This window comes from Chlamydomonas reinhardtii, chromosome 10, assembly GCF_000002595.2.
Source record: "Chlamydomonas reinhardtii strain CC-503 cw92 mt+ chromosome 10, whole genome shotgun sequence".
In the NCBI taxonomy this organism is placed as follows: domain Eukaryota; kingdom Viridiplantae; phylum Chlorophyta; class Chlorophyceae; order Chlamydomonadales; family Chlamydomonadaceae; genus Chlamydomonas; species Chlamydomonas reinhardtii.
Window position 1 is genome coordinate 3,463,061 of NC_057013.1, and position 26,256 is coordinate 3,489,316.

Consider the following 26,256-nt stretch of genomic DNA (forward strand, 5'->3'; position numbering starts at 1 on the left):
CACATTTGTTTAGTTCGAGCACAAGTCCTGCATAGCGCTTATCGATAGGCAAGGCCAAGCGTCGAAGCCGTTTGTGCGGAGGCGCGAGGCCAACATGAAGCTACGCCCCTCTTGTGCGCTGGGGCTTGAGCATTGAGCGCAAAAATGTCAAACAGAAACGAGGGCGCGGACGTGTCGAGGAAGGGCTCGTCGCCCTTCATTTCTCCTCGGGTGAATGCGCCGAATGTGGGCCTCTACAGGGCACCGCTGGTTAAACCACGACCACGGTGAGTGTGCAAAGTCACGCTGCCCGGCATCCGAACGCCTTGTGTCGGCTTCTGATTCGAGGAATACTTATCTTATCAATTATTCAATGTGTGACGTCGCAGGGCGCCGGAGAAGGACAAACCGGCTGACAATGCCAAGCCGAAAGCCTCGTCCCTCTTTGAGGCCTTGAGGGCGCAAAACCCGGAGGTTGATGAGTCTGAACTCCTTCAGGGAACAGACCTGCAAGAAAAGCAGCGCAAATACTTGCAGGAGAAGAAGCAACAAAAGGTCCTTGAGCGGCTTGAGCGGCGAGCAGGTATGCCACTAGTACATTATTAAGTGACAGCTGAACTGCAATGGCGTGTGCGACGGTTATGCTCACGGGGCAGGCGTGCTCACTGGCATGGCGCATGCGCGTTCTGAGCTGAGTTGCTGTGCCGTTGGCTTGCTTGCAGAAGTCGGGCCCGGGGGTCTTGCACTGGGTGGGCGGAGGCGCAGCAGCGAGATCGGCGAACCGGCTGGGCCGCCGGCGGGACACCACCACCACCCACACCACCACGGCGGGGAGCACGACGGGGCGCGCCGCAGCCTGGAGAAGCGGCCCAGCGACAACCGGCGGGGTAGCCAGGAGCAGCGGAGAAGCAGCCTGGAGGTGCGACGGCGCAGCCAGGACAGACGCGCTAGCTTGGAGGCTGCTGAGGGTGCGCCGGCGGCCGAGCAGTCGGGTGCGTCCAACAGGAGCTTGCCGCGGCATGGCTCCGAGGCACCCTCGGAGGGGCGCCGCAGCGAGGACCGGCGGCGAAGCGTGGAGCGGCGGCGAAGCATCGATATCAGCGAGGGCGAGGGGGCAGGGGGCTCGGGCTCACGTCCGGTGGCACCGGCGCCGGCGGCTCCGCTGCACCCTGGCACCAGCGCCGGTGGCTCCGCGGCAGCCCAGACGCAGGCAGACGTCGCGATGCTGCTGGCTCAGGACCCCAAGCTGCAGGCTGCGTATGACAGCTACATGGCCTCGCAGCTGATGTCATCGCTCACAGAGGATGAGATGTTCGCAGCCACCAGCGCGCTGGGTGCCGTACAGAAGGCCTACGCGTCCAACAACGGCGTGCGGCGGCCCACGTCGCCCTCGCCTGGCGTTGAGGCTGCCGGGCCGTCGGGGGCGTCACAGCACGCGGGGGCGGGCGACAAAGATGTGCTGGCGGCGGCTGGGGTCACGGACGCGCGGCGCAAGCGGCGCAGCAGTGGGGCCTCGTGCAGTGATATGCTGGGCGAGGGCTTGGGCGAGCGGGAGCACTCAGTGGCGCGGTCAGGGCACTCAGGTTCCGCACGGCCGGGCAGCAGCCTGGCCGGGCGGCAGGATGGCGAGGCGGAGTCAGGGCGTGGCACGCCGCTGCAGCAGCATCCGACGCTGCCGTCAGGCAAGGTACCGCTTCTGGACTCGGACGATTTCGGCGGGCCGCCGCTGCCCACGTCCGCCGCAGCAGTCGCGGCGGCGCTGGCGCTTGTGGAGGTGAAGCCGCTCGCGGACCACATCCAGCGAGATGATGAGCACCTGCCACCCTTGCTTGGGCCCCCGCCGGGTGCGCCGCTGCAGCCGGCGCCGCCGCCCGGCGCGGCGGCAGCTGCGGCTGCTGCGACCGCCGGTGGCGTGGGTGGCGCGGACGTCACGAAAGACAACAAGGACGGGAAGGACGGGGCGCTTCAGCAGCAGGACAGCAACAACTCGCTGGGCACGTACGACGAGTTTGGCGACCTGGGCCAGTACTCCGGGCTGCGGCGCACGTGCATTAAGCTGTGCTCCAACCCCGACTTTGAGATGGTGGTCACCGCCATCATCTTCGCCAACTGCGTGACACTGTGCCTGTACGACCCGCGGCAGCCGGAGAGCTCAGGGCTGAACAAGAAGCTGTTCTGGGCAGGTGCGTGATGGGAGGGCCTGGCGGGCGGCAGTGGATGATGGATGAAATGCAGGCGAGGCCAAGGCGCCACGAGTGCTTGCAAGGAAGGCGAGGCGGTCACGCGCGGGTGTACCAAGTTGAACCAACTTGCACCCATGTTGTGCTGTTGTGCAGAGCTGGCGTTCAACATCTGCTTCTCCATTGAGATGCTGCTGCGCGTCGTGTCCATGGGCTCGCTGCTTGGCTACATCCGCCGGCCCTGGAACCAGTTCGACAGCGTGAGTGCCGGGGTCGCGGCTTGTCCGCTTGGGGCAGTGACCGGCTTGGGAAGCGCCTTTAGCTAACACGGCGACCGCACCTGTTCATATGGCTGTGTGCAAATTGCAATCACCCTGCAACTTCCGGGTTCGCAGTTCATGGTTGTGGCCGGCTACACGGTATTCGTGCCCGGCAACTCCTCCGCCGTGAACGCCATCCGAGCGCTGCGAGCACTGCGGCCGCTGCGCACCATCACGCGCTTCGAGTCGTTACGCGGCGTTATCGTGTGTTTCCTGGAGGTGGGGCGCGCTGTGCGTGCTTGTGCAGCGAGCTGAGGGTGTGGACTTGATGTTTGATTGTGACACTCTCAAGGACAGCATTCCCTATTTGGCTGCGCTGTGCCGTTCATGGCTGCACTGAGTACTACATCTTGCTTCTCCTGGCTCACAGGCCATTCCGCTGCTGGCGTCCGTGGGCGGCCTCCTGATCTTCTTCGTGTTCATGTACGCGGTGGCGGCGGTGCAGCTGTTCCCCAAGACCTACCACAACGTGAGCCACTGTATCTTGTGAAGGCTTACGGCTGAGGCCAGTGCTGTGCCGCATGTGCTGTTAGTGCATGAAGCAACACCTGACCCTCGTCCCACCTACCTCCCCTGCCTCTCCTCACAGACTTGCCTGGACCCGGAGGGCGTGCCGCTGAACATGGGCGAGGACCCCGACATGTTCGGCTGCGGCGGCCGCGGACACTGCCCCGCCAACTACACCTGCATGGTGAGCTTTGCCCTGAAGCTGTGCTATCATAGAAAGCACACGGAAGGGAACACATTGAACCGTGCGTGCGATGCGGGGTTCAAGCAGTGTGGGCTGTCAACGCGGCACGGTTGCTGCTCGTGAAGGCAGGACAACGACGGCGTGGGTATGAAGCTGATCGTTAACGCTCTCCCGGTTTGTACCTGCCCTCGCAGCTGCTGGAGCACCAGCACACGGTCAATGTGGCGGGCTTCGACAACGCCGGTCTGGCCATGCTGAGCGTGTGGCAGGCGCTGACGCTGACGGGCTGGGTGTTCATGATGTACCGCACCATCGACACCTACTCGCTGTACGTGGTCATCTACTACCTCACGCTAGTGGTCATTGGCGCCTACTTCGTGGTGCGTGCGTGTTTGGAGTTTGCGGGAAATGAACCCAGGGAGTCGGGGGCTGCCCCCTCCCCCCCGCTTGCTTGCACCGCCCCAAACACGCACCCTGTCGCTCGTGCCCACATCACCCCACCATTCCCTCGCCCCTTGCAGCTGAACCTGTTCCTGGCTGTGCTCAAGATCAAGTTCGCCAAGGCCCAGACGCTGTTCCACAACCAGCTGGCGCTGCAGCGCGGCAAGGCGCGGCGCAACTCCATCATGACCTTCATGAGCCGCGTGCAGACCAAGTGGACCGAGTACAGCTCCAAGCGCAGCCAAGTGGGTTTAGAGACTATCCGGTTGCTTCCAACCGCTGCGTTCTGATGCAGCTTTGACACTGCTTGTTGCCCCCTTACATCCTGCCCGGTGCTATGTAGCTTCCCTTTGCGTTTCTCGAAACGCTATAGATAGCCTCGGCATCGTAACCCAACCGCTCCCACCCCACGTGCACCTGCAGGCCTCATCGCTCAACAGCCGGCTGACCTCCGCCATCAGCTCCAAGATGACCTCCGTGGCGTCGGCCGGCTCGCCGCGCATGTCACATGATGGCAAGGAGGCGGAGGGAGAGGGCAGCAAGGCCAAGCGGCACGGCAGCAAGGACAAGCTGGGGAGCGAGAAGGGCCACGCAGGCAGGCGGCGGGGCTCGGCAAATGGCAGCGCATACGAGCAGCGCAGCGCAGACGGCTTCCTACCGGGCAGCGTGGAAGCGGAGGGCGGGGGCGATGAGGTGGGCGGCGCACGTGCGCGTGTGGAGGTGGGCAGCGCCGGCGGCTACCTCGCAGCCAGCAAGGGCGCCGGCAGCCTGCAGGCCTCGCGTGAAGGCACACGGGACGGCGTCGGATCCAAGCCGGAGTGGACGCAACTCGAGCCGCTCCCGCGGCCCGGATCGCCAGTGAACGCCGCTGATCGCGGCGCGGCGCGCTCGGCGCTGGCGGGCAGCCGCCCCAGTAGCGGCACGCCCAGCAGCCGGCAGCTCAGCTGCAGCAGCTCGCGCGTGGCCTTTATGCCGGCGCCTGGCGAGCCGGTCGAGCCCGCTGCTGCGGCTCCACCACATGCTGCAGCTGCGGGCGCGGTGTCGCCGCGCACGACGGCGAGCCAGCTCAATGACCCCTCCCCGCGCGGCCCGGTTCGCATACCCAGCCGGTTGGGCCGCGTGGCGCAAATGGAGGCAGGGTCTGGGACGGACGTTCCGCAAGTGGGCGGGCCAGTTGCGGAGGCGTCGGAGCTAGGGCTGCATCAAAGCAGCGACACGGAAGCTTTTATGGTGTTGAGGCACCGAGGCGATGGTGCCGCAGGCGCGCTGTCCGGGCACGGCACGCATGTTGCGAGCATGAGCGCACCGCGCAGCTCGTGTGTGACGCCGTCGGCTGTGCTTCTCGGGACCGCCAGCGGGTGCAGCGCAGGCGACAGCCTGCGGACATCAGTCAATAGCCCGGCCGCAGCTGCGGCGCCCGCTCCAGCATTGGGGTTGGGGTCACGATTGGTGGCGTTGCTGCCATCATTCATGACGTCCGCTGCGGTGGGGCCAAGTGAGACGCCACGCTGGTGGGACAACGCGGCATGGGTGCAGCAGGACGGCAGCACTCGCAACTTGCAGGCACGACACCCATCTACAGCGGGCCCTCGGCAGTCGCCAGACGGCGCTGTGTCATCGAGGGCGCGGGCGGCGCCGCTGCTGCTGCTGGCATCTGGGAGGGACGATGGCCGCTCACGCAACGGCTGGGTTGGGCCTGGGCCTGTTGCAGAGGGCGTGCGCTTCGCTGGCGGCGACGACGAGCCCGGCAACGAGGGCGACCACCCCAGTGCGCGTACGGGTCCGCGCGGGGGTGGCGGCGTGCGCTTCGGTGACGAGCCGGCTTCGGAGCCCGGCGGCCACGGCAGCGACCCCACTTCTCCACACTTAGGCGCAGGCGAGTACACACACCGCAGCAGCGGCGGGCAGGGCAGCGCTACCGGCGAGATCATGTACAGCCCGCACGAGGCGCGCACCGGCAGCGGCCTGCAGGGCCCTGCTGGAGGCGACGGGGTGGGCGGCGCGGGCGGCCGCACCTCAAGCGCGGACGGCCTGCGGCCCGCGGCCAGTGCCGAGCTGGGCGAGCGCACCTACAGCGCGGCGCCCAGCAGCATGGGTGCCACCAATGTGGCCATGATTGTCATGTCGCCGGCCGAGTTCGACGAGTGAGTTTGGGAGTTGCGAATGTGGATAGAAATCATGGACTGGGCTGTTGGAGTTGGGCCGAGCTGGTGAATGTGCGTGATAGCTTTACAAACTCGTGCCCCGTTGTCCCTTGCACTCCCCAGATTCATCGCGGACCACCCGTACACGCAGCGCCAGTACCTGCGCCTGCAGTACCGCGTTCGCATCTTCGTTAACCACAACCTCTTCAACCAGGTGCGCCTTGGTGGCTCCCTTATGAGGATGAGCACGGAGTCTGGGCCCCTCCAAGCCGCCACCCACAACGTTGCAGGCGCTGCCTATCTTTGTGCCTTCAATCCTCACTTCACTCCCTCCCTCCCTCTCAACTTCCCTTACTGCAGTTCTTCATGCTGCTCATATTCCTTAACACCATCTTCCTGTCACTTGAGTACCACAACCAGCCCGACAGCCTGACCCAGGCGCTCAACGTGGGCAACCTCACGCTCACCGTCCTGTTCACCATTGAGATGGTGCTCAAGCTGTTCGGCCTGGGCTTCTGGGACTACATTCGGGTGCGTTCACGCACACCTGCTGCGCACGTGCATATGCATCCTTGTTGGCATCAGTCGACTGTCTGGGGGCGAGATTTTGATTTTTGTACAGCAGCGACGCCTGAAGCATCGCACCACTCGCAAATGCCATCACTCGCGCAGGACGGCTTCAACATCTTCGACGCGCTGGTGGTGACCATCTCGCTGCTTGAGATCGTGCTGTCCTCGGTGGGCGGCCTCAACGCCGTCCGCGCGCTGCGTGTGCTCAAGGCACTGCGTGTGTTGCGTCTGTTTAAGCTCTTCCGCTACATGCAGTCGCTGCGCCGCATTGGCGAGGTGCTGCTGTCCGCCGCGTCCAGCTTCATGGCCATCGCCACGCTGCTCATCCTGTTCTGGATGGTGTTTGCCATCGTGGGCATGCACGTGTTCGGTGACAAGGACCTGGACACCTTCCCCTGGCCCAACTTCTCCACCTTCCTGTACAGGTGCGGGGAGGGGGTTGGTTGCAACATCTGCTGTTGCGAAGAGGGTGAAGCAGCCCGTGGCAACTGAGGGACCGGAGCCGGAATGCATTGGAGCAAGAGAGCCTCGCGCGTGGTGCAGCGGGTCAACTGCGTTGCAAACCTTTGTCTAGGCTGTCACCGGCATTCGCGCCATGCCGTGCCTGTCTTGACGTGCTGCAGCTTGGTGGCGACGTGGAACGTGCTAAACCTGGAGAACTGGCAGAACATTATGTACGCCGTCATCCGCCAGACGGGCTACGCCTCCAGCTTGTTCTTCGTGATGTGGATCATCATTGGTGCGTGGCATGGACGGTGTTCATGCGCTTTGTGCTGCGCGATCAGGCAACCGTTGAGTTTCTGTTGACGTGTTTGGAATCTCCCCTACGCCCGCAGGCCGTTACATCTTCCTAACCCTGTTCTTGGCGGTGACCCTTGAGGTAGGCCCGCAGACCGTCGCGAATCCCAACATGCGGCTGCCAACCTTAGGCGCATTAGCGCACTGCTCCATACCTGCGTGCATCATATGCGTCCCATCCCACTCCCGGCTAACTAGTGGACGCTGCACCTGTTTGTTAGGTCCGGCACATAGTCCGCTTGGATCCTCCGGTAATGTTGCTTGCATACGCACCGCCCGTAATGATGCCTGCTTACGAATCGCCCACTCTGCCCCCAGGCGTTTGAGGCCAAGTACGACCCCAACGCGGTGCGGATGGGTGCCAACAAGACCGGCATATCCTCGGTGCTGGGCAGCCTGCGGTCCGGTCTGTCCAGCCTGCGCTCGGGCATGAACAGCGTGCGCAGCTCCATGCGCGGCAGCGGCAAAGGCCGCTCGCCGCCCGACAGCCCGCACGGCCGCAAGGGCGGCGGAGGCGAAGGCCCCAAGGGCGGTGCAGGCGGCGCTGTGACAACCGCTGCGAAGCAGCCGGAACAGGGCAAGGTACCAGCGGGGTCGGGCGGCAAGGTCACTCCTGCCACGGAGGTGCCCAGCAACATCGACGACACCAGGTCGGACAGCGAGATAGGCCGCGACTCGGAACCCGTGCCTCCGCCCTCGGTCCTGCGGCCCGGCATTGGTGAGCACTCTTTCACTTGTCGGGTTGCTGCAGTGTGACCACAATTGCATTCCAAATGCGTGCCTCCTGTTTCCTGGGTGAAGTGGCTCAGCAAGCCTGTCTCCACACACACACCGCTGCACGTCAACTGCTTTCGGTATGCTCCTCGCAGGCTACATGGCAGATGCACAGGCGGCTGCAGCAGCTGCAGCGGCGGGCAACCCCGAAGCCCCACGCGTCAACCTGAAGAGGATGTACACCATTAAGGAGTGGATCGACACGGGCAACTTCGAAGTGCTCAAGGATGGCGGGGCTAAAGACGGAGCAGCCGCTCCGGCAGCCGACGGAGCTGCTGCAGCGGCAGCTTCGCTAAGCGCTGCCGGCGCCGCGGATGCGCTGAAGGCGGAGCCGTCTACCGCCCGGTCCCTGAAACGGGAGCCCAGCGCGCGATTGACTGGCCCTTCTGAGCCAGTGGCAGAGGGCGGCAGCAATAAGCCTGCTCGTGGCACGTCCATCATCGATGATTCGGCTGCGCAGAGCCTGGCGTCATCAGATGCGGCGGGCGGCAACTCAGCTTCTGGGGAGGCCAAGGATGTTGGTGCCACCAACGGTCCTGCACGCCCAGTGGCGGAGGGAACGGAGACTATCCGGCCCGACCCGACTGCGCTCCCTCCGTCGAGCTCCGGGGGCGGCGGCCGCTCCAGCCTCACAGGCTTGCGCAGCAACGGCGGCAGCCCCTCGCCCACGTGGGCCGGCACCGGCAGCCGGGGCCGGCTGGAGAGCATCAACCGCAACATCCGCCGCAGCCTGGAGGGCTTCGCAGCGGAGGCCGACGAGGAGGAGGGCGGGGACGGCGACGCGGCCGCCGGCCCCAGGCGCCACGTGCTGCGCGGGCCCTCACCGCTGGGCGGTTTCGCGCCCTCCAGCACCGCGGCCGGCAGCAGGAACAGCGCGTCTGGCATGGCCGCCGGCAGCGAGCTGATCCTCACACATGGCCGCAGTATGCGGTTGGGCGCAGGCTCCCCCAGCAATTGGGGTCGCTCCTCCATTGACTTGGGCGCCTCCCGCAGCAGCTCACGCAACCAGACCGAGCCTGCAGTGGCTGAGGGCGGCCGCGCAATGGAGTCGGCGCAGGGCAACCGAAGTCACAGCCTGGCGTTACGGCAGCCCCCGAACTACGTGCCGCCACCGTCAGCGCCCGCCCCGCTTCGCGGCGGTGGCCTGAGCCCCGACCTGATGCGCATGGCCGGCTCGTTTGGCGACGACAGCAGCACCGACGACGACGATGCAAAGCCCGGGGCGGGTGGTCCGGCCGGAGCTGCCACAGCCAAGACGGCCGCACCCGTGCTTGCAACCGCAGGCAGTCTGAACACGCCTGGGCTGCGCTCCTCGGCCACCACCACTGTCACCACCGCAAGCGCGGCGGAAGCCCAGAAGCTGCAGCAGCAGCAACAGCAGCAGCCGCTGGTTACTGTAGAGTCGTCAGAGGACCCGTTGGGCAGCTTCATGGACCCGCTGCACCTGGCGCAGCCGCACGCGGGCCAGCCGAGTGCAGCCGGGGCCGCGTATGGCCCTGCTGTGGCCGCCACTTCGTCCATCTTCTTGCCCAGCAAGCCCCTGCCTGCGCCGCAGGCCTATGGCATTCTGCCCGGGTCCCCGCAGCCGCAGCTGTCGTTGGGGCTGCTGAGCGAGCCGGCCAGCGGCAACGATGTGGTCATGGCCACGTTTGGCGATATGTCGTCCATCTTCGCGCAGCCACACGCCGAGCCGCAGCAGCCGCAGCCGCAGACCCAGACCCAGCAGGCGCCCCCCGTGAACGCCAGCCGCTTGTCGTACGAGCTGGAGGGCGTGGATGCGCTAGCGGGCTGGGCAGGCTCGGCTGGAAATGCGCACCGTGCGCGGCGCAGCAGCACGACTGTACCGCGCCGCCACGGCGGGCCAGCACCCGCTGCGGCCGCCGAGCCGCAGGCTGGCGACAGGGGCGTGGGCAGCGGTGCCGCCCCCGGCAGCGCTGAGGACGATCACCTTATGGCGCTGGCGGGCGAGCTGGCGGCAGCGCTGAAGGAGCAGAGCGTGCCGCAGCCGGCGGCGCCTGGTGACAGCGATGCGGTTGCGGCCTTCCGCGCGCAGACGCTGAGCGCTGAGCCAAGCGCTATAACCACTGGCGGCGCCGTGGGGTGGACGTCCGCGTCAGAGACGACCAGCATGCAGCCCACACCGCGGCTGAAGGAGCCCGAGGCTGCGGCAGCCGCACAGCCGCACGCCGACCGGCCTTCGGCCGTGCCTGCGCTGCACCTGGAGCGTGTGGCCCACGGCGCGCCCAGCACAGTGCCCCACGCCACAGCTGCCGCGGCTGCTGCAGCTGCGGCCAGCTCCGCCTTCGGCAGCAGCGGCAGCAAGGCCTCGGAGGTTGTCCCGCTAGGTGCTGCGTCGCTGCAGGACAGTGCACACAGCATGAGCGCCTCAGACCTGCTCGGCTCCGGCCGCCGTGTCATTCGTGCCGGCGGCGGTGCAGAGGGCCTGCTGCCTAAGGCACCCTCTACCCGGCTTCCGCCGGGCGAGGAGACGTTGCAGAATCTCGATGCGTACCTGCCCCCAGGCGAGGCCTTGTCGCGTGCTGCCACCTCCAATTTGGCCGCGCGGGACGCGGACGTGAAGGAGGCGGCTGCCGCCAGCGGGCTTCTGGCCGACACGCTGGGTGAGCGCATCCGCACTGCTGCGGCGGCGGCGCGGCACACCCGTGGGCAGACGCAGGAGGAAGAGGACGAGCTGATCTTCGGGCTGCAGCCCATCCGGGGCAGCAAGGACGCTAGCCGCCGGTCGTCGCAAGATGACGGTGCGCCACGCCGGCCCGGCAGCGGCCGCAGCGGCCGGGACCAGAAGACGCCCTCGCCGGGGCCGGGCGGTGGCAAGGGCGACGACGAGGATGGCGAGGATGCCGGCCGCCAAGGCGACAAGGGTCCGCCCCTGCAGGTATGGGTGCGTGCTGCTTGCTAGACGGGCGAGGTGCACTAAATGAGTGGAGGGCCGCAACGGGTCCCACGCATGCCTTGCCACCGCGGTTTGCCTGTCGTGACGCACCCCGTGTCCTGACCTTTGCCTGTAGCGCATCTCCGAGTCGGGCAGCGTTGCATCCCGAGCGGACTCGGTGAACAGCCACGTCTCTGCCGGCAGCCGCGCGTCTAGCGGCGGCGCCACAGGCACCGACGACGATGGCGACGAAAAAAGCGACAAGAAGCGCAAGCACTTCCGCAAGAAGCGGCGGGCCAGCATCCTGATTGAGGGCAGCGGCAAGGCTTTCTGGATCTGGGATGAGGACCACCCCTGGCGCGAGAATACGTACTGGCTCGTGACGCATAAGGTGAGCGCATATCCAGTACGGTCACCACAGAAGTCATGGTCCGCTTGGTCACTTCGCAATGTACTGCAGCAGCAATAACTCATGGTTTTACACTTTCCTTTTTGTTGTCGCTCGCGGCCACAGCGCTTCGAGTACACTATGTTCGCGGTGATCCTGGCCAACTGCGTCACACTGGCGCTGGAGAACCCCTACATCGTGCCGGGCTCGCCGCTGGACCAGGCGCTGGTTTGGTCCAACGTGGGCTTCACTGTCATCTTTGGAGTTGAGGCGCTGCTCAAGTCTTTTGCATATACCTTCACCGCCTACATCAAGCGCGTCACCAACCAGGTGCGAAGGGTGATGCAGTCACTACCTGCTTCCCCTGCGCGGGCTGTCTTGGCGTCTCGGCTGGCCTTTGCCGCAAGCCCGTCGCAAGCTGCTGTACACACCCATCCTGTCACCCTGACTGCCCTGCGTAGGTGGACTTCCTTATCGTGGTGTCGTCCGTCGTGGAGATCATCCTGCTCACCATCACCACCTCCGTGGGCGCCGTGTCGGCGCTGCGCGTGTTGCGCGCCTTCAAGCCGCTGCGGCTGCTGACGCGCAGCGCGGGCATGCGGCTGGTGTTCAAGAGCGTGACCATGTCGCTCATGTCAATGGCCAACGTCAGCGTGGTGTGCATCCTCTTCTTCCTCATCTTCGCCATCCTGGGCGTGCAGCTCTTCAGCGGCCGCTTCTACAGGTGTGTGCGCGCGTGTGCAGAACTTGTGTTGCGTGCTGCTGTGCTGACGTAACCGAGGGTGTTGCGTGTTGCTGTGCTGACATAACCGCGAGTTTTGTTGCGGGTATCTGCAGGTGCAATGATGACACAGTGGCCGGCCAGACCGAGTGTGTGGGCAACTTCACGGACCCGCTCACCAACAGCACCCTGGAGCGCCACTGGAGCAACGACTTCCCCAACTTCGACAACACAGGTACGGCAAGGCAGCGGGCGGTGGCCCGCGTCCGCCATGGGTCGCTGCCGCTACACTTCCCCTCTGGACACAACGCTTAACTACGCACCCACCTGTACTAGCACACACCACGCTCCTTGTCCCAGTTCGCCCGTCGCATCAGCCCTATTACTTGTCCTCGACTATCCCTCTACCTCACACAACAGGCAACGCGCTGCTGTGCTGCTTCATCACCGCCACGCTGAACGGCTACACCGAGATCATGACAAACGCCATGTCGGCGCCGCAGGATGTGGGCTTGCAGCCCAAGCAGTTCATCAACCCAGGAGCGTTCTTCTGGTGAGTCAGATGCGCTGCGCGCTGCACAATGGTTGCTCAGGGAGGCTTCGGCATGCTCTGCGGACGGTGGCATTCCGTATCTTCAGGCATGGCCACTGGGGCGCACTGGACCTGCGTTGACCCGCCTCCTACCTGCCCCAATCCGCAGGTTTTTCGGATTCATCGTGGTGTGTGCCTTCACGTTACTGAACCTGTACGTGGGTGTCATCTTCAGCCAGTTCAGTAAGATCCGCATGCTCAGCGAGACCGGCTCCGCCTTCCTTACCAACGACCAGAACGAGTGGGCGGAGCTCACCAAGATGGTCTTCAGGTGCGCGGGAGGTGATGGGAAGGACAAGCCCAACATATGCCTTCCATCTCGTCCCCACACAAATGCCAATGTGCCGCAAGGATCTCCCCATTACACGCCCATCCCATCTCCCAATCCATCCTTTTCCCTATTGCATAATCCGCAGGCTGAAGCCGCCCGAGAAGTCGCACCTGCCCACCAGCCGGCTGCGGCGGTTCTGCTACCAGCTGGTTCACCACAAATACTTTGACATATTCATCCTGACCATCATCCTCATAAACGTGGGCTTCTTGGCCGCCACCTGGTACGGCGAGCCACCCAGCTACACGCGGCAGAAGGATCTGGTGAGTGGTGGGATCCGTCACCGGCAGCTGTAGTACCGCTCATGCCCTTGGACTTTCGCCCGGGTAGTGCGTCGTGCTGGCCTTACGTCCTCTGCATACTGGATCCCCACTGCCAACCGTCACACGCACAAACAGGCCAACATTGTCTTCATGTCGGTATTTGCCGCGGAGGCCGTGGTGAAGATCTTCGCGCTGGGCTGGATGGGCTACATCAAGGTGCGGCCAGCAGCTGTGAATGGCAACCACCACCTGACACCTGCGCTTCCTGCCGATGTCGCCATTAACGGCCTGCCTTGCCCTTCTCCAGCCGCAACTCCCCCAACCGTACCCAGAACCCGCACCTCATATCCCACCGCCGCTACCCTGCCCAACGTCAACCTTCACCGTTGCCTTTACCCCGCTGAATGTGCAGGTGTCCTGGAACAAGCTGGACTTTGTGCTGCTGGTGCTAGGCCTGCTGGACCTAGTGGTGTCCATGCTGCAGAGCAATTTCCTTCGCATCCTGCGAGTGTTCCGGGTGCAGAAGCTCATCGCGCTGGTGCGCGTGGCGCGCTTCGCGCAGCTGGTCAAGAGCGTCAAGGGCATCCAGTCGCTGTTCTCCACGCTGGTGTACTCGCTGCCGGCGTTTGGGAATGTGGGAGCGCTGATTGGGCTGTTCTTCTTCATGTACGCGTATGTGGGCACCTTCCTGTTCGGCAAGGTGGTGGGGGGCGAGACGCTCAACCGCTCCGTCAATTTCCACGACTTCTTTCAGGTGGGTCTGGGGGCTGCGCACTTGCGGTGTATGCTAGTCGCGGGTCGCATGAACGTGCGTAATGCCAGGAACTGCCGGCTCGGCCGCACTCTCACAAGGCAAAACGGTATCTTACGCTTACCAGCGTCCATGTTACCAACGTGCGTGCTCCAATTCCTCGTCGCACCCTCTTCCTCCCAGTCGCTGCTGGTGCTGACGCGTGTGGCCACGGGTGACAACTGGACGGGCGTCATGTTCGACTGCATGGTCATGCCCCCCGACTGCGACCGCGCCGAGGGCAACTGCGGCTCCTACCTGGCCATCCCCTACTTCCTGTCCTTCTTCCTCATCATCTCCGTCATCCTGCTCAACCTCTTCACGGCCGTCATCATCGAGACGTTCGAGAAGACGCACGAGCAGGAGGAGTGGAAGCTGAGCCCGCAGGCGCTGGAGGACTTTGTTACGCTGTGGTCCGAGTATGATGACGGCAGCGGCACCATCCAGCCCCGCCACCTAGAGGAGCTGCTGCTCAAGCTGGACCCGCCGCTGGGGCTGGGGGCGTACGCCGACAACAAGGACGTGCTGCGGTGAGAGGCGCGGCCGCCAGTGCTGCGTTTGGAGCCTTGGGCCTGGGAGCCATGGGCCTGGGCCACGGACTCACACAGCGTGGGCGACTTGGCGAATAGGCCCGCGCCTTGCTGTTAGCTACGGCATTACCATGCAGCGGTATTGGTTGGCTCGCTGGTGGTGCTTCTTTGCTTCTAACGGTGTCCTCACCCGCTTCGCGGCTCCTCCTCCTCCAGGTTCGTGTACGACCTGGACATCCCGCTGGTGAACGGCCGCGTGCCCTTCCACAAGACCGCCTTCGAGCTGGTCAAGCGCTGCAGCCAGGCCACCATGCCCGAGGGTAAGCCCGCAATGCAGTGCTGGTTGCGGGTTTCTGACTCCAGCGGCGCGCATCCGCTTACGCCCGGTAACCATCCCGTGCAGCCCCACTGTGACTTGCAGTTTCTGCTCACCACCCGCCTTCCTTATCACCACCTATCACCCGTCGCGCAGGCGCCATCAAGGAGCAGATTGACAGGCTTGTAGACAAGTTTTTCCACGAGCTGACGGCGCAGGATGAGATGCTCAACTTCAGTGTGGCCATCACCGTCATGAAGGTGCAGCGCAAGTGGCGCACGCGCATGCGCGCCGCCAAGCTGCGCCGCAAGAACCAGTGGCGCAAGGACCGCCGCGACGCGCCGTCCTACTTCGATGTCTCCACCAACAAAGTCAGCGTCGGCGAGAAGTGAGTGCGCGCTTCGACTCTGGGGGCCACTGCTAGGCCACGGCCCCGTAGGCATGCAGGTGTAGGCTATCTAATGAGGGCCCAGGATATCTGCGGGCTCCTCTCCGCTCATGCAATCCACCCAAATGCAAAATCTCACATGCACCCCGACATGCTTTACCCCCACACCGCACCAGGTACGAGGCGTACCGCGACGCGCAGCGCGAGGTGGCCAAGACCTGGGAGGCGGCGCAGGTGGCCTCCAACAAGAAGGTGGACAAGGCCGAGCTGGCGCGCCGCTCCGAGCCGCGCTGGCGCTTCAACCCCAAGTACGCGCCGCCGTCGGTGGTTGCCGCCACCACCGAGAAGACGGGGCTGCTGGGGTTGGGCAAGCGCGCCATTAACGTCAACAAGCTGGTGGGGCTGTTCGGCCTGCGCGGCGGGCTGTTCGGAGACGGCGGTGACGCCGACAAGGGCGGCCGGCCGCCGGCAGCGGAGTTCCCTGGTGGCGCTTACGCGAGCGCGCCCGTGCTGCCGCTAAGCTCGGGCATGGCGGGGACGGAGCCTGGCGCGGCGTGGCCGGCGGCGAGCCAGCTGGTGTCGCAGGGGATCAGCCCGCACGCACCCGAGCCCATAAGTCCTCTGCCGCGCCTACTGCGTGCCTTCACACTCACCACCGGCCAGCTCAACTTCCGGACTAGCTACAACGGTGGCGGCGCCTTGGCCACATCAGACGCGGCCGCCGTGACCGGCCGCGTGGGCACAGGGATCAGCATGTCTGGGGATGTCGGTGCTGGTTGGAGCAGGCAGGCGCCACGCCGCGCAGCAACTGCGCTGGGGCCTGGCTTCGTGGAGGCGGACAAGGAGCGCTCAGTGCGCAGCGGGGCGTTGGGTGGACTGGTAGGTTTGTTCCGCGGGAACATCAGCAATAGTGGTGGTGCCGCCGGGGGGAGTGGCTTGGCAAGTCGGTCACACAGTGTCCTGGGCGCGCAACCTGTGTCGCGTAATTAAGGTCGCGACATTACCTGGCGAAAGTGTGGGCGGGTAGGGTAGTATGGACTGGGGTAGTGTACGACAGTCCTCGATATTGTTGTTTGCATTGGTCATTCTTGCTGGACCGTGTATCTTACGTTCACGGAGGTAAACATAGGCCGGCGGCCCGGAACTACTATTCATTCATGTTCATGTGCACACCGGGGCCGAGCCATACGAATGAGCGAATCCATGCAGCGCAGTGTGTGTGGCGTGCGGCGCGGGATGCCTCAACAAACGAATGGTGGAGCTTCTTGTCTGGACGACAGGTTCCAAGAGAATGCGGTGTATTGATGCCAGAGCACTGAATCGAGCGCGCGTTGCTGCATGATGATGCGAGCGTACGGGCGCGATGTGTGGCGTGAAAGTAGGGAGCTGTTCGGTCCCGTCGCTAAATGGTGGCCGCTCCTTGTGGGTGGGCGCGGCGCCTGGACGAGGGGGGCCCTGAGAACCCGGTTAACCTCGACACGAGGAGAAGATGAAAAGGCCGTGGATGTGTCATCGCGCAATAGCCTGGTGCCGAGTCTCCTTTGAGCCCTTCTCAATGAGCAGCCCGTCCATCCAAGCGTTTGGGGATGCATTACTTGTCGGACCCCCTTGCAGGCACGGTCATTTCTTGGGCAGGTGGCTGCTGGAATGCCGGCGCCGTGTGCTGTGAGCGTGTCGCTACGTCGTGTGCTGGTTCGTGGCAGTGCCACGGGTACATCCGCGAACGGCGCCTGACGCGTCGGTTCATGGATTGTTCCTCTAACACACTTGCAGCTAGTTAGGTCTAGCCCCCACGCTGCGCCTTAGGTAGTCTGGAGGTGTGAGGGCCGTTTCCGGGACCCAACAACATGTAACGCGACGTGACCCCATTCTGCACCACAAGCCTGCCTCACGCCTTCAGGGACGGGCAACTGCACTTCAGCCTCGGACCCTAGTTCAGCTTGGTCAGCTGGTCTAGACAGCACCCAGTCTCTTGGCGATTGCACGATACACAAGCTGCCCCCCCCCCAGTTGCGTCCTCCTTGCAAGACGGAATCGGGGCCCGGCATACTAATGGAGCATTCTCGTCTTGTGGTCGATAGGAAGGACAGAGACAGTCCCTGACTACGACTAGTCGCCCACAAGGGCCGGGGTGGCGCTGATGTAAGAAATTTCGGCTATCGTAGCTTCCTGGAGCGCGTGGCGGCATTGCTGGCGGCGGCGGGGAAGCACTGCGCCAAGTACGGCACCCAGGAGACCAGGCTTTGCCTACGCAGCAGGGTGCAGGCGGAAGGTGCAGGATGGGGTAGCAGATTTAATGCAGGGGACCATCTGAGCGTCCAAGCAAGCAGCTAAAGCTTATTAGTGGCAGTGGAATGGGGTACAGCACCGGCTCTGGGTGTGCGTGGCGGCAGGGCCCCTATCTTAATGTCTCCAGACATTAATCGACCATTTTGGCCGTTTCCTAGACATTCCTCCCGGGGGCTAATGTCTGGGGCGAGACTTTGTTGGCCCGGGTTTGGGGCGGGTTTTGTCCGAACTCCTATGGAGAAGCCCCCAAACCGCCATGTGCCCAGACAAAAGACGGCGGCCACCTGGCCGTTATTGTCTGGAGCTAGACATCACCCGGAAAACAAGATACGACCCCTGCCGTGGCGGGTGCGTGGCGGGTACTTCCAGAAGGTCTGGGCTGGAAGGCAACCTCCGGCGCAGCTGCATGAAGCCGAATGCCACGGGAGGGATCTAGGGCGACGGGTGCGGCACCCGCTGCAACCGAGTTACCGAGGTTCGGCGTGAGTAACCGGTCGGATGGGGGAATGGGATGGCGGATCGGGGATCAGGGTGGCCGCCGTCTTTTGTCTGGGCACATGGCGGTTTGGGGCTTCTCCATAGAAGTTGCAGCTGGGCGTGCGGCTGGTCCGAAAGTGTGGGAAGAAGATGCGCATTGCGTGCTGCGTGTGCTACCCTTGCAGCGAAGGCGAGTAATGACAAACGCATCCAAGAACGTGGCCAAATGGCGTGGCAGCAGGCAGCCCCTGATGCCACTCGTTGGCGCGCGGGCTAAGGAGCAGCCTGGCCGCATCAACTGGGGCAAGGTGATGGAGCACGTGCGGCAACTGCGCCCCGATCTGCCCGGCTTCAATCAACAGCACCTAATGAGTCACTAGACTCACTACAAGAGGAAAATGGCGGTCGTGGCAGAGGCGGTGGAATCGGGCTTGCAGGTGGCGGCGGCGGTGGCGGCGGCAGCGGGTGACCGCGAGTCGAAGGAGGCGCCGATGAGGCGGCGTCCAAGGGCACGGACGGAACCGACGATTTGAGCTGTACACCGTGCACTGGATACAGCTCAATGACAGCAGGGGGACGCTTGGACAGACGCGATAACTTGGACTTGGGGGATGGGGTGGTCGGATGGGGGAACTGGTCGGATGGGGGCAGGGGATGGCGGGGGAAGGGGAGAGTCGGAGGGGGATGGGGTAGGCGGGGATGGGGTAGGTGGCACGAATGTTGCGCAATAATCCAGGCTCCAAGCTCAGAGTCCAGGCTCCAAGCTCAGTACGGTATGGAACTCTGCACACCGTGAACTTCCATTACAAAGCAGTCCCTCTGCATTCGCTGTTCCCTGTTCGTTTGCGCCAAAAGCAAACCCGGGCAACTGCGCACTCCTGCCTGTGCTTCTGTATCTGACACCGTATTCAGAAGTTGTCACCAGACGGGCTCATATACTAGTTTACCTCAAGATCATTCCGAGCCATTTCTCATGGCACACTTAAATGAACACCAGCAGCTCTCGGCATTGGAATTTAACGTATAGGTCATCTAGCCGAATGGTTGAAGCTGACTTGGAGGAACAAGCGAGCAGGCAAGGCCGAACGCTGCTCGCTACACCCGGGCAGCAGCTGGGCGGGGAGGCGTGCGTTCGGCTGAAGCTTACAGTAATTTCCGGTGCATAGTGAAAGTCATCTTGACATATGCGGTGTTTTCTCTGTGCTTTTGCTGGTGCAGCGCCAAGCATCGGAAGCAAGCACACAACTCGAGCAGCGCAGACTATGAGATGAAGGCAGCTTTAAAAACAACACCGCCTAGCAAGAAGGCTGCGGCAGCATGGACGGGTGTGGCGTCAAGGTGAGGCCAACTGAAACCCAGTGCGTGCGTGTGCGCCGTTGTCACACTTGCCCTGGCCCCGCCCCCGCGCTTATGCAGGCTATGGGCGCTTGCATGGCCCTTGTCAGGCATGGAGGTGATGACATTCGGAAAGGAACTCATCATTACGGCGTTCGTGGGCCACCTGGGGCCGGTGGAGCTGTCGTCCCTGGTCCTGTCGCAGACGCTGTATAACGTTAGCGGCAACGCGCCCATGCTGGGCGTCGTGACAGCCATGGAGACTTTTTGTGGCCAGGCTTACGGGGCTAAGAAGTACGCGACAGTGGGCGTCGTGACGCAGCGCGCACTCGTGCTGACCACGCTCTTCAACATCATGTGCATAGCGATGTGGGGCAAGGCGGAGGCGATGATGCTTGCGATGGGGCAGGACCCGGTGATTGCCAAGGCGGCGGGGCGCTTCACCATGCTGCTGAGCCCCTGCCTGCTGCTGGACGGCTTCGAGCAGTGCCTGCGCCGGTACTTGGCGGCGCAGTCGGTCGTGCAGCCGCTCATGTACGTCACGTTCGCGGCCACGCTGATGACGCCCATGTACCTCTGGTACTTCATCTTCCGGTGCGTCACGTATTTTAGGATGGGGAGACACCAATGAGGGGTACAAGTGCCTTGCCGCGAAGAGATGTGCCGCACACGCAGGATGTATCGGACCGGGGCCCGTGGGGCATCTCAACGGTTGATTCATCGTTCCTGCGTTCGGCCCACACGGGGATGATCTATTCCTTCTTCCTCTCTACCCATGCACCGCAGATGTGGTTGGGGCTTCGACGGCGCTGCAGTGGCATGGGCAGCCGTACAGGCCAGCTCCTGCTCAGGCCTGCTAATTTTCACGTTCTGGCACAACTACACCCAGGACCCCACCAAGCGGACATGGGCTGGGTGGAGCCGCGAGTGCCTGACGGAGTGGCCGCTGTACATCCGCGTGGCCATTCCCTCGGCCGTCATGATCTGCCTGGACTGGTGGACGTTTGAGGTATCCGGAATGGGTTAGCCGGGTTGGTCGGTACTGTGCAGCAGAAACAATTGGAACAGGGTGGAGGTCGCTGTAGCCGTTTCATGTACGCTCGCATGCAGGCGTATGCGAACCTCGTGCACGAGTTGTGAGTTTTTTGAGCGCGCGCGTTATTTTTGTGCGTTAACGGCCGCTGTGCCCCTTGGTGCGCTCTGTGCCCACAGATCATTGTGATGCTGTCGGGCCTGCTACCACACCCCGAGATGACCATGTCCATGATGGGCATCACTTTCAACATCCACGCGCTGTGCTTCTTCGCGGCGCACGGCCTGAGTGGCGGGGCGAGTACGAGAGTCGGAAACGAGCTAGGTAAGTGCACTGGGCCGCATAGGGCAGACTGTACGATCACCTGTGAATTTAGACCACACCACCACCGAACTACATCTGACGCTGCGCAACTGCCGTGTCCTCAACATGTACGCAGGTGCAAGCCGGCCGCGTCAGGCATGGCTGAACACGCAGGTGTCGGTGTTGATGGGCACCGTCATCATGATTGTGTGCGCTGGGCTGCTGCTGCTCGGCCGAGACCAGCTGGGCGCGCTGTTCAGCGCGGATCGCGAGGTGGTGCTGCTCACGAGCCAGGCCGTGCCCACTCTGGCCATCTCGCTGATTGGTAGGTCTCGGTGTGCTCAGCCGGAGGAAAGGCAATGGCCCGTACTCCTGTGGATGGTTGTTTTCGAGCATTGCTCTGCTTCCCAGACTGGGCCATGGACTGACCCTTATTGTCATCTGGTACCACGCTTGACAGCCGTGCACGTTGTACCGCAGGGGAGGGCGCCAACACGGTGCTGGCGGGCGTGCTGCGCGGGTGCGGCCGGCAGAAGATCGGCGCGCAGATTAACCTGTTCATGTACTGGGGCATTGGCCTGCCCTTCGCCTGCCTGCTGGCTTTCCGCATGGGGCTGGGTGCCATGGGCCTGTGGACGGGCCTGGCCTGCACGGCCTCGCTGCAGTCGCTTATCCTGTCATGGATTGTGTTCAAGTTTGACTGGAACGCTGAGGCGCAGCGGGCGAAGGCGCTGATCGCCGCGGGAGAGCTCGAGATTGAGCTGGAGGTAAGTGAGAGAATCCGTGCAGGGGTTGGCGTCGTGCGGAGCTTAGGGGCGCACAGCTAGTTGGACAGCACAGAGCTTGCCCTCTCTGTCTGCGATGCGGAGGAGTCCCCGACCCTTGCATTCCTTGCGTGCAGGAGGAGGTGGAGCTCCTGGCGACCAGCGGGCGGCTAGGGAATGAGGGCCTCCTGGACGGCGCCACGCCCAGCAAGCCAACCACCTTGACTTTGTAGTTTAGTGGCCCCCCATCGGGCGGCAATGTGGGCTTTCATGCGCGCGCTGTAGATTAGTGATGTGTATTCGAATCCGTGTGGTGCTTGTGTCGAATCGATCTGCGGTGGTGGTGTCCGCATCCGGCATGTGCTACAGTGACGTGCGAAACCAAGATACTACGACTGGCTTAATGGGGCCTAAGACAAGACGCCCGGCACTTGAAGCGCCCTTAGCGCCAGGAAATCCTGATTACTTGCTTTGCTTGTCATAGTTTGAGGGAGCGGTGATGCAGCGAGGACAGGCGTGCTTTACGGCCCTATGCGCGGTGCTGGGGTCCGTTAGGGTGTTAGGCTTTGTTACGAACCGTGGGCGGTAAACCCCATCACCCGAGACGGCAACCAATGAACATGAGCACGTCAGCAATGTGACGATTCGGTACAGGGAACGATCTGGTACGCAGGGAACAAAGGACAGGGGCCCTACCTGTGTCAGCCGGACAAGGCAAAGTGTTTTGGGGGATAGGGGCCAACCCTCGGCCCTTCATCAAATGAGGGAGGCGCCCCTGGTGCTCCCGCTAGCGTGTTCGGCAGATTTGTCATCTACACTGAACGTGCCGTGTTTATGCTGCCGTGCAAAGCATCGTATTCGGAGATGAGCGTTGCCAGGCCATCCTCCTTTTACAGCTATTGTCTCGCATCAGGCGAGCGAATTACAGCCCACCCTCGCCAGCGGACTGTCACTGACCAGCCGACCCGGGGCAACCCAGGCTCTCATGTGCTCGCCGCGTTCCCACACGAACCAACCAACCTTTGATTCCGCAACGCACGTCGATAACCAGGTGTTTCCGCCTAGAACTTCCTAATACGGTATGTACAATGGACCACAAAATGAGGCATGCTCAGGTACCGTTCCAAGTTCCATGAAGACTGAACGGCCAGGACTGCGTGTCGCTCATGCATGCGTTCATGCGTACTGCGAGGGCTGCGACGCCGGCACGAAGTCCAGCGCGCTAGCTGGCGGCACCGCCTGCGACAGGATCTTTACCAGCACCTGGGGCGAGTTGACGTGCGCGTACACCTGGAAGTTCTCCTTGTGGTACTCCGCCTGCGGCAGTGATGGTTGCGTAAAAGCCTTATAAGCAGTGTAATGGAGGTCAGTCCACACGGCGGCAATGACCTACACCGAGTACCACTGCCCCAGCCATGAGTGGTGCCCTGTCAGCGGCCCTAGATGGTCAGGCCGCACCTGCAGAAGCGAGCAGGCCTGCTGCGCCTGCTCCACCAGCTGCTCGGCCTTGTCTAGCATCGTGCCAAGTGCCTCCACCTGCAACGACATGGGCAGGCGAGTGTTAATGTTGCGAAACGCACGCACGTTGGCCACAATCAATGCTTCCAAGCTGCACGCTTACACGACACAGACCAGCCAATCGCGTAGCCTGACCACAGCAGATCCGCCTATCCCCTAATGCCCATTTCCTCAGCTGCAGCCCCGCTCTCTCTGGGCCGTGCGCACCCACCTGGAAGCCTAGCTGCATGTCAGCACGGCGCTGGGCAGCCAGCACGTCATTGAGGCAGACGCGCGGTACCGCCGCCGCCGCCGCCTCGCTGGCAGCGGCCGGCCTGCTCGCCAGCGCCGCGGCCAGCGCGGCCTCCGGGTACTTGGCCTGCAGCTGCAGCCACGCCGCCTCCTCCTGCTCCAGCGCCGCCAGCTTCGCACGCAGGCCGGCCGCCGCGCGGCTACCTGCGCACAGCTGCTTGACCATGCCCGGCAGCGCGTCGTAGCACTGTAGCTCCTCCGCGCTGCCGGCCTCCAGCAGCTGCTGCGCCCCCGCCACCTGCTCGTCCAGCCCCGTGCGGAAGCGGCTCAGCACCTGTGCCGCGACCGCTGCGTCTACACTGTCGGCGTCAGCGTTGACGGCCAGGTTGAGGGCCTGCTCCAGCATCCAGGTCACTGCCATGCCCGCCGGGCATTGTGATGGCACGAAGCTGGCGAGGCTGGCCACTTCTGCCGCCACATTCCGCTCTGCTTGCACTCCGCTGCTGCTTGGCTGAGCATCTCCACCGTCCTCCTGTAGCTCAGCTGCATCTAATAGCTCCTCGCTTCCCACGACCGTATCCTGATGAGGCCCCGCGTCTTGCTCCACAGCGGGTTCCGCTCCCCCACCGGCTTCGGGTTGCAGCAGAACCGGAGCCGACGCGGCCGCGTCCACAGCGACGTCGGCTGGTGCCGCAGCCGTTGTTTTCCGCTTGCGGATGAAGGTAAACCCGTTGACTTGCACCAATTCATTGCCTGGTTTCAGGAAAAGGGACTTGGCAGTCACCTTCGTCCGCAAGCATGTGGGTTACCAGCGACCCGGCCTCTCACCTTTTGACGCGCGCTTCTGCAGCTGCTCACCGATGACGGGATCCTGTGAGAAGCAATGATTAGCCGAACAATCATTTTTCTAGACGCTCAGTGTTGACACGCACCTGTCCTGGCACCATTTCGTGCTCGCTGACCATTGCTTCTTGGCGAGTGCTTGTACTGTAGGATAATTCTAGCACCAGTATGGATTTGCTATAAAGTTCAAGCGAGGTGCCCAGACTCCATCAAAAACTTGAAAAGTCAAGGCGACAGATGGGCATGAGCATGAGCACTTACATGGGTTTATACAGTAGCTAACTCCTCTAAGTCCGGGCGCGATAAATAAACAGAAGTAAGGCCTAGCATCAAGTACCTGCGTACAAGGGTGGGATGTTATTTACCCTAATTGGTCACACCGTCAGTAGAGGCTTAACACCAGAAGCCAACCTGATGTGAACATAAAATAAACGCCTACAACCAGCAGCTGGGCTAGTCCTCCTCGACCACGTCCTGCTGCTGGTGCTGCTCCTCCTCGCCGGCCTCCTTCTCGGCCTGCGGAAAAAACTGGTGGAAGCGCATGAACCGCGGTGCGGTAGGGAGGGAGACCCGTGGTCAATGGCGGGGCCCGGGGGCCGGTGGGCAGCGGTGCAGGCGAGTAGCGCATGCCGCCTGGCCGGCTTTGGGAACGGTGCTTCCGTACGCATGTGCACATAAAACACTGACAAGGGTTTGGCTGGTTGTGTCTCGGGAATGGCAGTGTGTGAAGACGCGTGCGCCAGCAGGAGAGGTGCAGGGAGGGGCTGGCCCAGGGGAGGGCCCGCAGTCGAGAACGACAGGGGAGCAACAAATGCCACACAACCTCTTCCATTAACCGTACAAGGGCATCGATGTTTGGAAGGCGCGGTCCACCAGGCACGCACGCATATCCTTGATGTCACCTCATGCGGTTGCGCCAGGTTCACTCTTGTCATCGTGCATGATGCCTCCTTCCCCTTCTCTCTCTTTCAGTGGCGCCCGCAAGTGTAGCACGGCACGATGCCTTCATGTATGGAACCCCGGCCAGCTGGCACCCTGGGTAACGGCGCGAGAAGGACACGGGAGCTAGACGCTCTTCAAGCATGCTAAGCCGGATTGACATCACATCGCGTCACAACATGGGTAAGCAGGTGTGCTGCGCTGAGCGGGGCTGCAAGAGCTATGGGTTGGGCATGTTCAGAAGCTATGGGCTGGGCACGGGGCGTCGGTGGGACGGCGTGTCGCAACTGGTGGTGGGGGCTGGCGTATACCAGGGGTGGCGTGTATCGTATACTGATACCGTATTGCTGCTATACATGGAGTGCGTGGGCTAGGGCTGCGGTTCCAACGCGCGTGCTCGATTTGGTTGGAAAGCTCGGCCAGGCGGTTGGTCGGGCGGGAAGGTCAGTGGCCGGGCTAGCTGCTGACCGTGTGTGCGTTGCAATAGGTACAGAGGGCATGGACGAGGTTCCCGCACAGGGAGGGGTGGTCTCACGGCACGGAGGTGCCGCAGGGCCGCCGCGCCGTGTTCACGGCGGCAGAGGATGACCAGGTGGCTGGGGAATGAGCGCCTCCTGGACGGCGCCATCGTCGGAGAGGGGCGCGCATGGGCGAGGTGCATGACGCGCCGGGGTGATCAGGGAGTTTCAAGACACCGACTTCGATGTCCCATCATTGCACTTGATGCCGTCATGATTGTCATGCCAAGCGCGCGAGGCCCGGCTGGCCGGCCGCGACCACCCACTCTCGCAGGGTGGACCGCACCTCAAGCGGACAACCCGTGGGCACTTCACCATTTCCCTTCCATGTCCGTTCGCATGAATAGCTACCTCCCCCGCCTCCCCAACCCCGGAGTTTCAACTTGCTTCCCGTGCCCTCTTCGTCCGCGCGTCCTCGCTACAGATGTAGAGGCCGCCGGCGCTAAGGACCGAACAGGACGCGTTAAGAGTTTAGCGCTGGGCTTCAGTAAAACGGACCGTCTATCAATGCTGCTGCCCCGGATTGGTTGCGTTGCAGCCTGGCCCTCTACGGAGCGGCAGCAGGCTGTCTTTCGGCAGGCCGCGGACCGACTGCTGCCGCACCAAACCTACTCAAAGCTCTTTCCGCTCAAGGCCAATGGACAGCGGTGAGTAGGGGCTTCCATTGTCTAGTTGGTGGACCTGTATGCTGCTTAGCTAGAACTCGGAAGGGTGCGCTAAGACCAGCCCTGTAAGCTTGCCGCTTGCCGCCTGGCGCCCGCAGTGCGTCCATTTCGCGGTCGGTGAAGCGCGCGCGTGCCCAGGCGACCACGGGCGCCGTGGCTGCTGGCCCTGGCAGCTCTGGCGGTGGGTGGCAGCAGCCGCAGCCGGACATTACGGAGTTGGGATCTGGGCGCG

At 63.2% G+C, this 26,256-nt stretch overlaps 3 protein-coding genes across 3 annotated transcripts; 2 read left to right on the top strand and 1 right to left on the bottom strand.

Annotated features, from left to right (window-relative positions):
- Nucleotides 1–12: 12 nt before the first annotated feature.
- CHLRE_10g444850v5 (uncharacterized protein) lies at nt 13–16,976 on the top strand. The gene is made up of 30 exons (XM_043066854.1): nt 13–266; nt 369–562; nt 702–2,162; nt 2,316–2,419; nt 2,555–2,698; nt 2,850–2,948; nt 3,069–3,170; nt 3,365–3,550; nt 3,692–3,856; nt 4,035–5,755; nt 5,879–5,969; nt 6,116–6,286; nt 6,428–6,750; nt 6,949–7,064; nt 7,162–7,205; nt 7,442–7,841; nt 7,993–10,793; nt 10,927–11,181; nt 11,305–11,508; nt 11,640–11,902; nt 12,016–12,134; nt 12,320–12,452; nt 12,601–12,762; nt 12,908–13,085; nt 13,221–13,301; nt 13,498–13,839; nt 14,020–14,405; nt 14,622–14,725; nt 14,878–15,109; nt 15,286–16,976. Exons 1-30 carry the CDS (start codon nt 145–147, stop codon nt 16,097–16,099), a joined length of 11,517 nt encoding a protein of 3,838 aa, XP_042920251.1. The 5' UTR covers nt 13–144; the 3' UTR covers nt 16,100–16,976.
- A 1,656-nt stretch (nt 16,977–18,632) lies between these two features.
- Nucleotides 18,633–22,184, top strand: CHLRE_10g444900v5 (uncharacterized protein). The gene is made up of 8 exons (XM_001690440.2): nt 18,633–18,950; nt 19,094–19,213; nt 19,292–19,804; nt 19,997–20,219; nt 20,423–20,567; nt 20,683–20,871; nt 21,027–21,313; nt 21,448–22,184. The coding sequence occupies exons 1-8, from the start codon at nt 18,916–18,918 to the stop codon at nt 21,541–21,543; spliced, it is 1,608 nt and encodes a 535-aa protein (XP_001690492.2). The 5' UTR covers nt 18,633–18,915; the 3' UTR covers nt 21,544–22,184.
- Nucleotides 22,185–22,188: 4 nt separating this feature from the next.
- CHLRE_10g444950v5 (uncharacterized protein) lies at nt 22,189–24,112 on the bottom strand. Its single transcript, XM_001690268.2, has 5 exons — nt 23,992–24,112; nt 23,888–23,930; nt 23,040–23,812; nt 22,769–22,846; nt 22,189–22,627 (listed from the first exon to the last, which is right to left on the bottom strand). The coding sequence occupies exons 1-5, from the start codon at nt 24,004–24,006 to the stop codon at nt 22,487–22,489; spliced, it is 1,050 nt and encodes a 349-aa protein (XP_001690320.2). The 5' UTR covers nt 24,007–24,112; the 3' UTR covers nt 22,189–22,486.
- Between the last annotated feature and the right edge of the window lie 2,144 nt (nt 24,113–26,256).